General features: G+C 35.0%; 3 protein-coding genes and 1 pseudogene across 4 annotated transcripts; 1 reads left to right on the forward strand and 3 right to left on the reverse strand.

The window, feature by feature from the left end:
• Positions 1 to 549: 549 nt before the first annotated feature.
• Positions 550 to 1,182, reverse strand: LOC105796238 (uncharacterized). The gene has a single exon (XM_012625813.2). It carries the CDS (start codon positions 1,131 to 1,133, stop codon positions 675 to 677), a length of 459 nt encoding a protein of 152 aa, XP_012481267.1. The 5' UTR covers positions 1,134 to 1,182; the 3' UTR covers positions 550 to 674.
• A 2,963-nt stretch (positions 1,183 to 4,145) lies between these two features.
• LOC105795534 (UPF0481 protein At3g47200) lies at positions 4,146 to 5,674 on the forward strand. Its single transcript, XM_012625219.2, is given in 3 exon segments — positions 4,146 to 4,303; positions 4,306 to 5,540; positions 5,543 to 5,674. Coding segments are annotated over 3 exon segments (1,485 nt in total). The 5' UTR covers positions 4,146 to 4,185.
• A 1,591-nt stretch (positions 5,675 to 7,265) lies between these two features.
• Positions 7,266 to 9,775, reverse strand: LOC105795535 (uncharacterized). Of its 2 annotated transcripts, none has more exons than XM_012625220.2 (2): positions 9,016 to 9,775; positions 7,266 to 7,815 (listed from the first exon to the last, which is right to left on the reverse strand). In XM_012625220.2, the coding sequence occupies exon 1, from the start codon at positions 9,669 to 9,671 to the stop codon at positions 9,027 to 9,029; it is 645 nt and encodes a 214-aa protein (XP_012480674.1). In that variant the 5' UTR covers positions 9,672 to 9,775; the 3' UTR covers positions 7,266 to 7,815; positions 9,016 to 9,026. The 2 variants fall into 2 exon arrangements, with proteins under 2 accessions (XP_012480674.1, XP_052484760.1); XM_052628800.1 differs by lacking the exon at positions 7,266 to 7,815 and adding an exon at positions 8,243 to 8,261.
• A 636-nt stretch (positions 9,776 to 10,411) lies between these two features.
• LOC105795536 (UDP-N-acetylglucosamine diphosphorylase 1-like) lies at positions 10,412 to 17,361 on the reverse strand (annotated as a pseudogene).
• Positions 17,362 to 17,373: the final 12 nt, after the last annotated feature.

Here is a 17,373-nt window from a genome sequence, read left to right on the forward strand (position 1 = left end):
GGTTAGTGGTAACTAGAAAGAATGAGCGTCAATCATGGAATTTTGTCTGTGGTATAGGAAATGAATATTCAGCCGTTGGAGTGGTGTTTAATAAATTAGGTGGTTGCGCTCTGCATTGCACATGGATGCCTGCCCGCATTTCCAAAGGAAACCATTAATATAATTCTCATGATGCATGCATTGCTAATTCCATGAAGAGATCTCGGGGATAAAGTTTAATCTCACCGGCTACTGTCTAAAATGCAATGGAATGGAATCTGCGTGTTCACTTTTGAAACCATTCCAACCCAAACCGCTCCATCAATTTTTTTACTAATAAACATATATACATTGCAATTTGTTTAGATCATCTACCATACTGACTCCTTTTACATACAATATAATATAATATAAGCTCCTTCTCTAATGTCTCTCATCATCAAAGTTGACCCTAATTAATGTGCAAGCGCAAAGCAAGGAGAAGTTGATCCATCGGTATCAGGTTTTTAATTAGTGGAAACTAAAGATTTCATTTCATACAAACTCCAGTCCATAGCATCACCTTACTGGTACATTAATTAAAACTAACATATTAATTAGATGCAACTTTGTAATCACTATCCCTTTGATCATGAACAATATTGAAATAATAATAACAATGATGATTATAAAACAAAAGAAAATAAAAATTATTATTAAGTAGAAGCAATGGCAGATTGAGTATGAGAAGCAGCAAGAGGGGTTCTTCTCGGGTTGGCCGCAAACCTTGAAGAGAAAGCATACATCTGATAGTAATCATCATCATCTACAGCGCTCCCACAACCGCTTCTATCGAAGTTGAGAGAATAGCTCAAGGGGTCATACCGACACTGGAATGAACTTTGCCTACTTGCTCCTGCACTGCGTACCATCTCTTTGCTCTGTTTCTTCACCTTCCTCAAAATCTTTACTAGAACTCTGCAACAACACCCATTTTTGACCCCTGACGTTTTACTGCTGGCGCTGCTCCTACCCGTGGCACCCCCGCCTTTGGCGGTGCAGCTGTTTTTGGGGCACCAAAGAAGCCATATTTGTGCCATCCTTTCTCTTTCTAGCTTGTTGGGTTTTGAGGATTTTATGAAATAAACAAAAGGTGGTGAGAGTGAGGGGTTCATATGGATTATTGGATATATACTTGACACATAATATATAGAGAGAGAGGAGTAGGGAAGTGCAATCACGGTCCTAGGGAGAGAGTGGAGATGGGCGTGGTGGTTTCTGTTACAGATATATATTAAAATGAAATTGGGACCTAATTTTTAACGTAGATAAATCTCATGCAAAGCCAAAATAACTAAAGGAGTCAAATGTGATCTGGTTTCTTTACAGTTTGATATTTCATCATTCACGTGACTTGACCACAACTAGTTAAAAAAAGCAAAAAAGAAACCGCTCGAGAGAAGGTGGAGTTTAAGCAAATTTTAGAGCTAGACTTGCTTCAAAAAAGAGGTGCTGTACACATGCAAAGCACGTCTGTTCCCATCTTGATTCGATTAGAAACAATTAATTTCAATGTCTGTGATATATACAGAGAGAGTCATGTTCCTGGAGATACCAACTAGAGGTGTCCATGGGCCGGGCGGCCTGGCCCGGCCCGACGACCCGACAACCCGCCTGAAATATAGATTTGGGCAAAAAAACAAGGCCCGTTTAGGAAATGAGCCGGGCCTCGGGCACTACTTTTTTAGCTCGACCCGGCCCGAATATAATAAATATATATTTTTAATTTTAAAATATTTTTAAAATATATTTTTATTTTTTAAATAAATTTTTGGTGTTTATTAAAAAATGGGCCAGCCTGGGCTGGGCTTAAACTTAAATTTTTTTCCCGGACCGAGCCTGAACAAAAATTTAAGCCCATATTTCGGGCCGGACCGAGCTCGGGCCTAGGACATGAGCTGAACTTTTTGAGTCCAGCCCGGCCCGGCCCGGCCCATGAACACCTCTAATACCAACTACTACTACTAACTAGGATTTTCTGTTTTTCAAATTATCATATATCAGTCACTAAAAAGTTATGAATAGTTTTGGTATTTTCTAAAAAAACTCAAATCCTTTAAGATTAATTAATAATTTAATCATTGCAGTTTCCACCTCATTTATACCAAAACATGTAATATTATAATTAATTTATTCATGTATAAATCCTTGAGACATAAATCCTTATTACAAATAATATGCGAAAGAAAGATTCTGTGGGGAGTCTGAAATAACATGAGCGAATGATTGAAGGGCGGGCAGTGGCCGGTGGGTGACTGAAAACAATTAACAAGGGGAATTTCCTTTTTTCACTGCATTAGTGGTGTTAACAAAAAATAGCAACCAATCAGAACGTCACGTGTCCTCATTAATCGTTGATGTGGACGATGACGTGATGTTTGACCTCATTGACCAGGCCGAAATATTTTAAAAATAAATATTATTAAAAATATTTTAAAATTGTAAAAAAAATTATTAAAATGATAAAATATTATTTAATTTTTTTAAAAATCATTAAAAACCATAAATAATTATTAAATAATTGTAAATAATTAACAAATCAAATCATTCTTCTTCTTCTTCAATTTTAATTATTTACAAATTCCAAAAGAATACAATGAGATTTTTATGTTATCATCTTTTTTTTCTTGATTTATTCTAGCATTACTATTTTGACATTCACAGTCTTGAAACAATTAACAATATATAATTTGATAAAAATTATAAAATTATTAAAAATTGTGAAATTATCGATTAAATGCCACTGGCTCAAAAGTTTTAAATAATTATTTGTATTTTTAATAATTTTTCCAATTTTATAATTTTTATAACTTTTTATAATTTTAAAATATTTTAAACAACCTTTAACAATTTAAATATTTTAATAATTTAAATCTATTTTACAATTTTTATATATTTAAAATATTTTTTATGATTTTTAATAAAATGTTCTTAATTTTTATGTGATCAACATAGTCAACTCATAATCAATGTGGTCAACAGTCACGTCATTGTCCACATCAGCAATCAACAAGGACATGACGTGTTTTGATTTTAAACACTGTTAACGACAGAAATTAAAAATGTAACGAAATTATAATTTAAATATGAAAATAAAAAAATTAAATACTAAAATAAGAAGAAAATAGATATAATTCAGGTGAATACAGCCTAAATATTAATTTGACTCAGTCAGTCAAATGATGATATATGTATGAGGTGACTTTGAAATTTAAAGCAGTCCCCATTTTCTATATTATTATTCATCATGTGGTGGATCCATTACTGATTTACTGTGTTAGTATATACAAATATGCACCTCTTTCTCAGAGTCTCTATCATGTGCGTACAACATGCTCTTTGCAACTAATTTTTAAATTTGCATTCACAATATATTATTAGGGTTGTGTCAGTTTCCACGCGGTTTCAAAGGTGGATCTAGTGGGATGGTTTTCCCAGGAAACAAAGAAAAAAATGTTAGTATTCACCACCTCGAGCTTTGGGGTAAGGACTGACTATGAGAACTAGGAGGTTTTTTTTATTGTTATATAAAAATAAAAATAAAATTTTTGTTGCTGTTTTTCATCATCTTTGGCCGAGTTAGTTTAATATTTGTATAGTAATTTTAGGCCCAAAGTTCGAGAAAGAGGGTCGAAGCTTTGAATTGATGAATATAGAACAATTAAACCGACCACTCAAATAACATTTTAGGATTTGTCTGTCATATTAGATTATTTATCCATCAATTTGAAGTGAAGGATGGAGATGGCGTTTGAATGAAAGTTTGGTTTTGGCCGAAAAGAAAAGAGCTTCAGTTTTCATGAGGATATATTATTATAGGATTTGTTTGTTTATTGTTTCCATGCATAGTAGTAGGTTTAGGGTTTTTCTATTTCCCAAAGGAATTTCATGCAAAAACAACTTGTGCTGGGAACGGTCCCAGATTCTCCCTCCATATAATTATTTGTTATTCACGGAGTTACAAATTACTAATATATAGTTACTTGCGATAAGTAATTGTTTTTAACAAAAATATATTTATAAAAAGTACACTTGTTGAGGATAGATTCAATTAATAGACAACTTAACCTTACTGTTTAAGAGTTGAACTATTCTTCCTTATAACTTATCAATTTTCTCCTAAGTGACTCAGTTACTCTTTTTCTTGTAACATCTTCACATCTGGAAATGAGAAACTGCTCCCTTACTAGGTTGCTTTTGCACAAGACAAGCAGAACCTTTCATGACACTGCCAAAGCTTGGAATCAACAACATTTATCAAAGTGGAAAGCCACATTGAAGGAGGAGTGGCAATTAATGTTCCCAATGACAGAGAAAATGCGTGCATATACAGGGTCCCCGTTAACATGCGTTAGGTGCAACCCGACGCCTATGCTCCCACTATCATCTCAATCGGTCCTTACCATCTTGGACAGGAAAGGTTACAAGCAATGGAAGAGCTGAAATGGAAATTCTTTCACCGCCTCTTTCGTCCAAAACAGCCTAATGGGGTGGAACTAGACCCAGCGATGAAAGCCATGGAAGATTTGGAGCAGGATGCTCGTAGGTGCTACTGGGACAATGCTGAACAACATAGTAAGGATAAATTTGTTAGGATGATGCTGGTTGATGGCTGCTTCATTGTGGAGCTCTTGAGAGAGTTGAAGCACAACAACTTTCAGTGTGCTCCCTCTGTTCAAAGGTGGATGCTGCCTACTCTTCGTCGGGATCTGATCATGCTTGAAAACCAGCTTCCACTTTTTGTTTTGCAGAAATTGTTTGAGCTGACCAAAAGATCAGAAGAATCAAGCACTTGCTTGGAACAGCTTGCCCTTTGTTTTTTCAATCCTCTATTGCAGTCTCAAAGGGGTGTGCGGGCCGTGAATGCACAAGGAATTCAGAACAGGTTGCACTTTCTTGACCTTTTCAGGAAAAGTATCCTCCCATTTCCTATAAACTTATCACAAGGACTAAAAACTAGCAAGACGAGCGATTCAAGCAATGCAGCAGAAGAGGGGATTGACATGGTGCGGTCCATGACGGAGCTAATGGAAGCTAGCGTCGTGATTGAGAAAGCTGTTAATTGTCCTCCACTAGATGTAAGCTCCGAGGGGAGGTGGCTAAAAGTCCCTCCTCTATACATCGATGATCACAAGGGAACCCTGTTTCGAAACATGGTGGCCTATGAACAATGCCATCCCAAGTGCAAACCTTATGTCACATCGTATTTGTTCTTTTTCGATGGTTTGATTAACTCAGCTGAAGATGAAGGATTTATTCACCACAAAGGGGTTCTTCACCATTGTTTAGGTAGCAACAAAGAAGTGGCAAAACTTTTGAATGGACTGTGCAAGGAAATAGCAATGGATGGTAGGGAGTCTTATTTATGCAAAGTAGTACACGATATGAACACTTATTGCAATGGCTCCTACGCTTGGTTTAGAGCGGGGTTGGTACACCATTATTTCAGAAGTTGGGTGGTAGGCATCTCCACCCCTGGAGCTATTATAGTTGTTTATCTCTCACTAATTCAAACGGGATTTGTACATTTGTAGAAGATCCCAAGAATCTTAACAGACCCTTTCATCATGACCTAATTCATTGCCTACTTCTACCTCTTAGTCATTTGTTTTCTTTCAAAATAAGCGATGAGAATGAGAATAAAATTTGGATGTAATCGATTTGATCTAAGTTCTACTATTGTTGTTATTGTATCATGTCTCAAATGTACAATAACTTTTTTTCTCTCTCTTAAGTTAATCGCATTGATTGTCATATTATAACAAATGGGTACTTATGTTTATTTATTTTGTTCCATTAGTTTAATTTATTTATTGAAGATAGATTTTAAGTATAATAAATGAGTAATTATATTCCATTAGTTTAATATGTTTATTGAAGATAGTTTTTAAGTTTGACAGTGAATGGGAGCTAGATCCACTATTGGAGAAGCCATAACAACTAGCTATTTAATCCTTGTACGTTTTGTAGATTCGATTTCTTTAGCTCACTCCCTTTCGGTCCAACGTATTATTACATTCTCTAGTTTTCTTTGTTTTTCTTTCTAAAACATAAAAAATAAATATGCTCTAATTTATCATCTTATTTAGATTAATTCTTCACTTCATAATTTTCATCCGATTTGTATATTATTTTTTAATTTATATTTTATATTCTTATTAACTTGATTCGGGCTTAAATGAATACAAAAATTCTAATTAACCAACACATCAATTTGACACCCAATGCAAATAGATTGCGCCCAGCTCTCATCGGTTAATTGAAGTAAAAATTGTATCCAACACTCATCAAAACGTCTGAAGGAAAATGCATCAAATGCTCATTGGCATACAATCGAAGTAATTTGAATTCAATCTATACTATGACATGCCAACCATACCTAACTTTACCCGAATATTTAATAAGATAATCAATTTTCTAATGTCGTCATTTAGAACTAAAGCTTCGCGAATGAATTCAATAGGTATATTATCAATCTTTTTGTAATTATTTTATTTGATAATGGCTATAATTTTTGGCCTTTGACTACCAAAAGCTAAATGATAGTGCAACAACTCACATAAGTGTGTCTATGCAAGGTTGTCAAAACTATCAAAAGCTAAATGATGGTGAAAGATACATCTACATAGGCGATGGTAATTTGATAGAAGTTGAAGTGATGAGAAGACTTGATTATATTTGGATTTGAATGAGACTTATGTTATATCATCTTTTAGGCAGAACTTAATTTCTATTTCAACATTGGATAACTGTTCATTTGAAAATGGAAAATTTAGTCTCTTTCATAATTTAAATTTGATTAGTTCCATTTATCAGGTCATGATGATCTATGTTTACTTGAGACTATTGTTTCATTTAACGAATCCATGTATACTACCATAATAGGTGAGAGAAACAAATTAACCATTGAGAATTGAGTTCAATGTGACACAAGAGATTAGGTCATATCTCTAAAAGGAAAATTAAAAAATTTGTGTATGACAATATTCTCGATCTCTTTAATTTTTCGGAATTTGATGTGTAAAATTATATTAAAGAGAACAAATAAATATTAAATTATATTAAAGAGAACAAACAAATATTAAGAATTTAGTGCCAATAGAAAATTAGACATCTTGAAACTAATACACATATTTGTGGTCCAGTCCCTAAGACTTTTAGAATGGTCAACAATATTACCTTTTTCTCATTAATGAGAAATCACACTGAATGTATTCAAAATATATAAGGTTGAAGTTGAAAATCAATTTAACAAAAGAATTAAAAGCATTATATTACAACAGATAATTAATATCTTGTTCACATATACCCATATTCAAAATAGTTGAAACTATTGTGTGTCTACCTACCTTGTATCCTATTCACATGTCCCCATAATTCTATTTGTTACAAACAGTCGATGGCATCTCCAGGATTCCAATGACGAGCTTCGTGATGCAGAATCTGCCTGGCTGTGTGTTAAGCATGTCAAAAACAATGCTATTGTTACATCAAAGGTTAGTAATATTTTGTTACTTGGATAAACCCAGACTCTGGTTTAACTGGTGTGCCTAAATGATTTTGTTGACACATTCTTATGATAGTTAATAATATTAACCCCCCCCCCTCCTCCTCCTCCACCTAGTAAGAGAAGTTGGGATAGAAAACATAGTTCTGTAAGATCTTCTGATCCTTAACCTCATTTGTCAGGACAACCGCTAGGTCAGCCTCGAGAAGTTTGCGAAAGTGGCATTGGAGTCATTGCTCAGCGCCTGAGCCGGCCTGGTGGTAGCATTAGAGAGATGGAGATACCATCGACTGTTTATAGCAAATAAATATGGAGTCTCGTTACTTTTTACCAATGTGAGGCACTTCAGACATTGATACTTCCTTTTTAGGTAAAAAATAAATGCATTAAACATTCAAGGCATCACATATTACAAATTCATGATAACAGTAATCAAAAAACAAAACTACTTTCTCAACTAAGTACAAACGTACATTTTTTATATGACATTACTTTCACAACTAAGAGGACAGACCAAGCGTAGTTTTGTACAGTACTGGACAATCATCGCTGCTCTTAGCTTACCAAAATAATGGATCAAAAGCTTTTCTTCATTTAAATATAGATTGCAAAAATCGACAACTGCATATTAATTGGATTTGGTTCCTTCTTCCATTCATCAAATCAAATAATTCTTTCAGCCAAAAGATTTTAATATAAAATCACTTTGAATTCATAATCTGAGCACCGTTAGTGCCTGCCAGATATATATATATGTATGAGTATTTTAAACAAATAGGCTAATGTAGTCTTGTGTGTTTGGACTGAGTAAAGCAAACAGAGGAAAACATACAACAATAGAAAGGGAGCATTAGATTAAATTGAGAATAAAATCCTGCTCCTAGGAAGTGGATATATTTATTATTTATGTTCCATTTCTTTTCTGGTATGGCGTCTTTTAAATTTTAATTTTAACTGAATGAAGTTCCATCATCTCTAAATTTCTTGCAAAATGGAGAAGGAACACTCTAACCCAATCCAAGTTTCAATAACATGGTTATATGATGTGATACAAGGGCTAGTTTCTAAATTCTAATATTCTGCCTAGACCTTCCTGGACTATCAACATTACCCAAATCCAAGTTTCAGAATTTGAGAATGCTCGAAGTGTTTTCTTTCATTGCACCATCCCAGATGCGCAGAAGAGAAACCGGTATTACATTACAATTGTCGAGGGATATGAAATCTAGTCTAGTTGGCATTCTCAAAGCAATTAGGCATCATCATCATCACCATCATAATAATAATAATAATTTTGGACTATTATTCTTAATAGAAAAACATGGTAACAGGATGGATTAATTTTCCATTTCAACTTTGATAAGAGAGTAAAATTTGGGCAATAATTAATTCCAAGTTCAAACTTAAGCTCGTAATGTAAAGATGTGCAAGCAATTAAGCAAAGGTTAAGTATCAGCAAGAATACATGGTCTGGTATAAACCAAAAATACCTGTCCAATGTTCATTCCAAAACAACTTTGGCACCAAGAGCCTTCATCTTCTCAATTATTTGTTCACCTTCTTCCTTGGAGACACCCTTCTTCAAGACAGAGGGCGTCTTCTCAACCAAGTCCTTAGCTTCCTTGAGACCCAAATCAGTGAAACTCCTAACCTCCTTTATTACTTTAATCTTCGAAGCAGCTTCATATGACTCCAATTTCAATTCAAAAACTGTCTTATCTGGCTTTTTCTCTTCCTTTGCCGCCGCTGCCGCCCCGCCACCAGCCGTCTTCATTGCCAAGCCGGCAGCAGCACCAGCCTTCATGACTCCCACAGTCGGCGGCTCAATCATTCCTCGTTTCTTCATTATAATAGAGCCTAACTCTGAAATTTCAGACAAAGTAAGGCCAGAGATTTCATCAACGAGTCTCCAGACACGCTCAGTTGGAGGACTGCGGTGTTCGGTGGGATCGAAATTAGAAGGATCATAGTCAGCTGGGAGTCTCCGTTGATCTATCTCAACTTCTTCGTCCTCTTCGTCTTGTTCTAGCTTTGCAGGCTGGTTAAAATTCCTGATTGAAGAGCCAAAAGCATTGAGAGTGACAATCTGAGATCTGCAGTAAAACCCATTAGGTAAATGATGCCTTAATCTTAAAAGCAAGCTCATTTCTTTCAGCAACTAAAATGATGCAGGATCGGGAATAAAACCCTAGAGAGAGAAGGGGGGGGGGGTTTTGCGCCTCTTTCAGTTTCAGGTTAATAGCCTGTAATAGTGGTGATGACTAACAGTAAATATAAAAATCTATGCAGAAGCAGCAGCTTGACTCAAAGTGTTTAGAATTTGGGCTTTTATCTTTAGGCCCTCCAAAGAAAAAGGAGCGCCTGGTTGCCGGGTTTAACTTTAAAAGACCAAAGCAATGTCATGCGTTGCCAACCCAACAAGCTCGTTCAAAGAAAATAACAAACCAAGCTGATTTGCAAGGATATTAGTATAGTGTTTATTTTGTTTTAGGATGGAACCACCCCTTCAAGTTCAATCATCGATCCACGCTCAGCCCCAATACCAAACCTCTTGATTGAAATTGTTTTTAAGTTATTGCCATTGCAAACATTTCCGTTCAAATATTAGGATCTTTTTTTTTTAAGTTATTAATCATGAAACATAAATACATATAGCCGTGCACCTAGCAAGTTAAACGACTGACATTTTGTTTGGTACAACAATTTATTTAGTAGATAATGATTATAACAATTTGTTATAATCTAAATAAAAAGTAGTATAATTTTAAATTTAAATTAATAAAATTAAGATATCTTTACAATAAATAAATTTTTTATTGAAAATAAATCATGCAGTGGTTAAAAATAATTAAGTGATTACTAATTCAAATGTTGAATACATAATACTCCAACCAAATCAAAATGTGGAATGAATAATGTGTTTTTGAGTTCTGAAAGAGGACTCTACATTTGATACAATGTTATAAACAGATTTACCAATTATAACAACTGCTTCAATTAATGCACCAAACACTTTAAAAAAACCGCCACGTTAAATAGAATTATTGCAAAATCTTGAGATCATGCCATTGCCAATTTATTTGTGATACGACCTTGCATTTTCAACCAAATAGGCTGCCTTGGTGCTGCAGAAATCAAGAATGTGTGGATAATACAACTCAAATTAAAATGTTATTTCACAAGGTGCACGAAATGTTCTTCCCCGGCATATGGACTCTAGGTTTTCTCCAGCATAAGAACAAAGCGGTGAGACCTCCACACCTGGGTTCGTATGTTCAAAGCATGTCGAGGATTAATGAGAAAATATACGACACACCACATGAACCACTAGAGATCCAAAACCAACAATAGAGCCATAACAGAACATGCAAAGTTAACCGTGAAATTTACAGTGGCGTATAATGGCACTGAATGTGTTAAGAAGCCACCCGCAGCAACTACCCAACGTGTGTGTAGTCGTAGAACAAGCAGCCTCGCGCTGTCTGGAGTGTCATAATTTGAACCATTTGCGTTTTTCACTGGTGCAAACTCTTCCTCTCGCAATACCTACATATTTGGAAACACAAAGAATTAGGTGAGTAATTAATCCCCTGATGCAATTTCCGTAAACAGTGAAAAAAATATACCTCTCAACAACAACAAAGAAAATCAATTGGAGCGTGAGAAAGGTGATCACCTCAAACAAAGCAGTTGAAGGAGCATAGGGAAATGCATCAAATATGAACTGCTCTAGTTTCAAACCCATTGTATAACCATGAATAGATGGAATTTTTTTCTCCGCCAGATGGTAGCTGTAGTCAAGACAAATATAGAGATTCAAATCCTTTTAAGGGTTAGATAGGAAGGCACTAACAAGCAATTACAAATCTGATCTATAAGGTACCAAGAAATATACTAATTGATCTCAGATTCTCAATTGTCCATTTTACATGTCATATACTCTTAAAAGACAGGAAAGATAGCTTACTTAAATTGTATTATAGTATTACTTCATGCATCAAGAAAACCTTTCCTTTAGGACCCTATGAGCTCAGCCTCTTTTCCTCTCAATGATGTCGCGGAAAACTATCTTTTCAGCAATTTTCTAGGAATAAAATAATAGTTTTCAGGTTGGAAGGGTAGTTTGAAGGAAACATAAGGCACTTCACTATCAGGTTTGTTTTCAATTCACTGAGAAAGAGAGAGAGGGAGGGAGGAAATACATCAATCATGCAGGACATGGAACTGCATCATTTCATGAGCTTTTTATTCTGTAAACAGCATTAATAGAAAAAGAAATGCTCAAGGCATAACATATCTAAATGTGTATGCTGAAGGTCAGGAATAAGACACTAACATGCTGTCTTTCTCAAGGCCATTTGATTTAGAAAATCCAAAGTAAACATGTGTAAGCACACCTCAAAAACATAAAGTAATTAGCACAAGGAATATAGTCACACCTATTCCAAATATTTGAGATGCTATGGCAAAGTCTCTAACATAGTCTAGGCAAATTAGCACAAGGCATATAAGTCGCTAACACATTTCCTAAGGTAACAAACCAAATTGAAACCATCGAAGAACAAAAATTGTTTGTGAAATTTTGAATACCCCAGAGCAATTATCTATTTAGCAGTGATTGAAATTTTTCTAAAAATCTATCATCTAAAGAGAAGGAAATAAACAGTAAATTAAAGTCATTCAAGTTCGAGAGCAAGGAAATGCACAACAAATTACATGAATTCGCCAGCTGCAAACAGTTTCTCTGACCTTCAAAAATTTTTGTTTCTTGAATGGTTTCAAAAATATTTCCCATTAAGGGCATGACCCTCATCTCTCACCTATAAACGAACTGCCTACAATCTCACAAATAAAAGCCTAAGAAAAGCCAAAAGATATAGCATGCTTGAATCTGAAAGCACTAGCTTTTGTTAAAAGCAAGCAATATTTCTTATAAGAACCAAAAAGAAAGGGTGAGAATTACTGTACATTACTCTAACAAAAACGAAGACGCCCAGTTTGCTGGTTTACTGCAGAAGCCAGTGATTGATCTAATTCAGTGTATTCAACCACAGTAAGTGGTCCACCTTTACCTCGCCTTACAGAAACACCAACCTTTTCCTGGGGATAGGCCTGTAACCAAATCACTAGAAGAAATTAAGACATCATAAAATCTTAAAGTGATTAAAGTTCACAATATTATCAAATTCCACAAGCTTACGCAACAAAAAGATAAAGCATTGGCATGCCTTTACACAATCAGTGTTCTTCATTTGCATGACATGAGAAGTGAGATACAGCATAACAGATCCAATGCAATATATGCTACTCAAGAATAAACACATGGAAAGCACAAGCATTCCTTCATATTTAAAAAGACAAAGTAGAGCTCAATAAATGTAACTTTCAAACATCAATATCATGCTAATAAATAATAATTTGCTAGCAATGAAATACAATTAACTGCAAATCAGATAAATCCCTCTTTCTTATTTTCTGTTTTCTTGCCTACCTCCCCCCAACACCCCACAATATTTGTTTGCAAGACCCGAAGAAAGCTAAAGGTCAAAGGAGGTACCGGAACTCAAGGATTTAACTGGTACGTTAGAAAACAGTAGATAACTAGATATACAAAAGTCCTCTGAACTGTTGCAGTCCAGCTTAAATTTCTCAAATATGCATAACATAGGAAAAAATAGTAACTGAAGTTCCCAGATATACATGAACATTGAGAAAATTAACTACCTTTCGGACAACTTTAGCAGCTGCAGCTACACCTTTATCAATGAAATATCCCAGGAATGTTGGATCAGCTACACGAACCTGCACTCGAGATCCTTATCACTGTCTCTTTAAATAAGAAATATCAAGGAAATTTTTAACGAAACAAAACAAAGACAAACACACCAATGCATTGTCAACACCGAAGCAATCAACATATTTATTCCCTCTCGTGGCCGTATCCTCTAACAATCTTGAAGATTTCAAGGCTGAACAAAAATTTAGGTATCCAATATTCATATAATAGAAGAAACCAGGACACTTTAGAAGATCGCTGAATAGCAAACACCACCTATTTGTACATTATTTTCAAAATACCTGTATATACTCCTCCATTCCCATCTGGAGACTTAGCAAACTGTCTTGAAAAAAGGCACTCACGTGATTGCCACTTAGAAAGGATGCAGATTGTGAAATAAAAGAATATTATTGTCAGCCAAATGAAAAACCTTCACGTATTACTGCTTCGAAGAGAATAGTGTAGCAGGAATACTGTCGCTTTACGCAACAGAATCAGAAGTTTTCCATCCTAAAACTTAGAGACAGGTACCTCTATCCTTTCAGCAATCAACATTACTTAACAAGAATTCTCAACCCTATAGTGCTGTTGCAATGTTATAATAGTATTTGTTAACATCTAATCCGAATCAGTTATACAGTAAGTAGAACTGTTCAAGGACTTGATCACCTTTTAATTAGAACTTAATTTTTTTATTGACTTGCACATTCACAAAAGAAACCATACCTTGAATGGAGTCTCCATGACATATCTACCATCCTTTGAGATACAAGGTATGGTTCCTTGCTGGAAAAAAGTAACCTGCACCATGTCCAGCCTTCAAAGTCAGCAAAATTAACAAAGATAGACAATAAGAAAATCAGAGAATCAGAGACCATCTTACTTGATCTGCTTCAAGACCAAAATATTTATGACTCTCAAAGAACTTGCCTGTTGCATCATCAGTAAAAGGGCTAGTCATTATGTACCAGTGAATTGTCACTGAACCTGCAAATACCTAATCATCAGGGTAACATACAAACAGAGAATCATGCAGAGTAGTAGATAAGAAGTTTACCCTCATTCATAGCTTGTGCGGCTAGTCGTTGAACACACAAAATCCGCTCAGCTTGCAGTTGAAAAAGCGACTTCCCAGAAGGAAGTCCAACGTCTATAATGAAAATGCAAAAAAGTAAAAACAATAAATTTTAAGTAATAACAAACAGACAATTTTAGGTCTGTAAATGAACTGAGCATGAATGAATAGACCCCTGTTTTTGTTTGTTCGTTTATATTTAAGCTTGTGTTAGTTAAGAATTTCTAAATTGTGCTCATGCTTGTTTGCTTAAAATTATGTGTTGGAATGAATTCACTTAAATTAAATGGACTTGTTCGAGAATACTAAACAAACATATTCATGAATACATTCATGAATACATAAGTGAACATGTTTCAAACAATTAAAATCTGTACAACCTATATAATTAAATTTAAACAAACAAACAAGAAATAAACATGTTTCTTATTTTGGATACAAAATAATGGAACAGGAATTTTAATAATTAAACTACAAATGGATACAATAAAACACAAATAACAACAAATTAATGTTACTAGCATATAATTGAATAATAAGCCATTTTAAACGATTTACTAAACAATCTTTAAACAATTAAAAAACGAGCTTCTTTGTGATTATAAATAAATGAACTGCATGTACTCTGTTCAAGTTTGGTTCGTTTACCAAATGCGCCTAAAAACCTTGTTCATAATGCTTTATGTAGCTTGATAAACAAAGAGAAATCAAAACATTCATCAAATGCTCTATTCATTTATAGAGTTAGACTTTACTAAACAAAAGGACTAAAGCTATATACAGACTTTACTGAAGAAAACAATAATATAAAGCTATTCAAATTTCAAATATTTAATAAAACGTTTCTTGCACCATTTACTATCCAACAAGTTCATTCGTTTTAACTTTTTCTCTCCTCATTTGCTTTATATGTTTGAAACACGTTTCCTTCTAAATCTCTCTGATTAATGCATACAGAGCCAGGGCATTATGGTATAATCATCACAGTCAGCACTTTTCGAGAACCTTATCATCTATTTATGACCCAGAATTAAACGATGATTTCAGAACTCGAGAGAATTTGGCAACCAAGAAGAGTGAGGACAGAAAAGCATTAACATGGATAAACTCTAGATTTCAGAAAGGACATTCATTCCCTGAACCGTTCAGCACACAAATCACTTGACATCATCATCCAAGAAACTCTAATGTAGCATAAGATTTTCAAAATCATGTCAGCAATGGATAAAATGTACTCACTGAAACATCCCTTGGGATCTGAACTTCCAAGCCGAGTCCCCTGCAATAAATTTCAATCAATCATACCAAGATAAGACAAAATGAAAAAAGGTTAGTGAACATGGCCTATTATTCATAAAGCAGATTTGGATCCTTTCATTAATGGAAAAGTATAGAATCCTGTAAATCAATTTTTTTAACTAGAAATAATTATTGAAAAAAACAGACTGAAGCATCCACTTTTTAAGTTAAGACATGTCACTAATTATCATTACTAGACATCCAATAAAGCAACATCATACCAACCTTTAGTAAATAGTGATCATCCACTTAAAAGTTAATGGGATCTGCTTTTTGCATTAAAAGTGAAGACATTGGTGGCAAAATATCATGTCTAATGTGCAAACCACTCTAAGGCAACATCATTCCAAAATTATGGTCAGAGGTAGAAAAACTCATTAGCCCAGAACCCGTAATAACAGCACCATTTAATTACTAACACTGTAATAGGTAGATGGGAAAGAATGATTACTTTCTTTCAATCCACTCCTTTTGGGAAGAAAGAAAATAAGAAGAGGAAACAAATTTAGTGTATCTGCAGCATTCCTTTTCTTCAAAATCCAATCATTCAAAATGGGACAGGAAAAAAATCATTCCACTTCTATCCCCTCATGCTCAATACAATTCAGTAAATAAATTTCCTTCCTCTCTTCTTTCTTTTTTTCCCCCATTCCTCAATCCTCACCTTTTCCCTTCTCTCCATTCCTTACCTACCAAAGACATAGAATATAGCTCAACAGGAAGCAATACCTGTCCACCAGATAGGAGCAAAACAGCCAATTTGCCTTCTGAGACAGCCTTCAATCCCATCTTCCACCACCTTTCCTTGTGATCCATCGTTCTCTCATCCACCGATGACACCCAACTTTCCGGTACTGGCTCTATTGCTGCCACCGGCAGTCCTAAAGGCCAACAAGAAGACAAAATCATATTAAAGAAATAACCAAAATAGATGAGAAGTAAGGATTTATTTGTATATACGCACCCTGGGATCGAAGCGAGCAGCGAATGATCCGATCTATTCTGGAAAGATCCAAACTCTGAAGAATGAAAACAGAAGTTCAAATAATAATTAAGAACAAAATTTGAGTTATAGCTCTATTCAGTTAACGATCGAAGCTGCAGTCGAACTTGCTTGGAATTGAAGAATTTCAATAAACAGTTATTGGAGGTTGCAGTTGAATGTCGAAAGGATTTCTTTTTTAAATGTTTGGAAAGCGAAACGAGATTGGACGTGGTAGTTGATAAAAAAGAGTGGTGACCTGTATATCGTTGAGGAGGAGGTGGCGTTCTTCAGGGGAAAGCTCGTCCCAAAGAGCGAAAGCGTCTTCCTGGCCGTAATCTTTGAGCCTCTCCAGCAGTAGCTGAGGGGGCGCAGCGACAGCGTTGCTGTGTATCCCCATCGGCTCCCTCATTTTGTTACCAGAAGCTGAGTAGAAACTAAACAAACCAACCTGCAAATGTTGTTTATGTTTTGGTAGATCTCATCTCATCTCTTCTCTGTATTAGTTATTATTAATTAGCCTAGGTGGTTGGTTCCATGGCAAAGCAAAGACAAGAAACCTGTGGAGTGGAGTGTCGACATACAACTGGAATTCCCTCAATGCCCTCTCCTCCCATCCAAATTACTGCATTACTCATGCATCGTTGACGACAAATCCTTTATTATCCAATAAAAAGGCAAAAGCAATAATGAAAGAAATGACCTTTATTCTG

The sequence above is a fragment of the Gossypium raimondii genome, chromosome 3 (assembly GCF_025698545.1).
Source record: "Gossypium raimondii isolate GPD5lz chromosome 3, ASM2569854v1, whole genome shotgun sequence".
Taxonomy (NCBI): Eukaryota; Viridiplantae; Streptophyta; class Magnoliopsida; order Malvales; family Malvaceae; genus Gossypium; species Gossypium raimondii.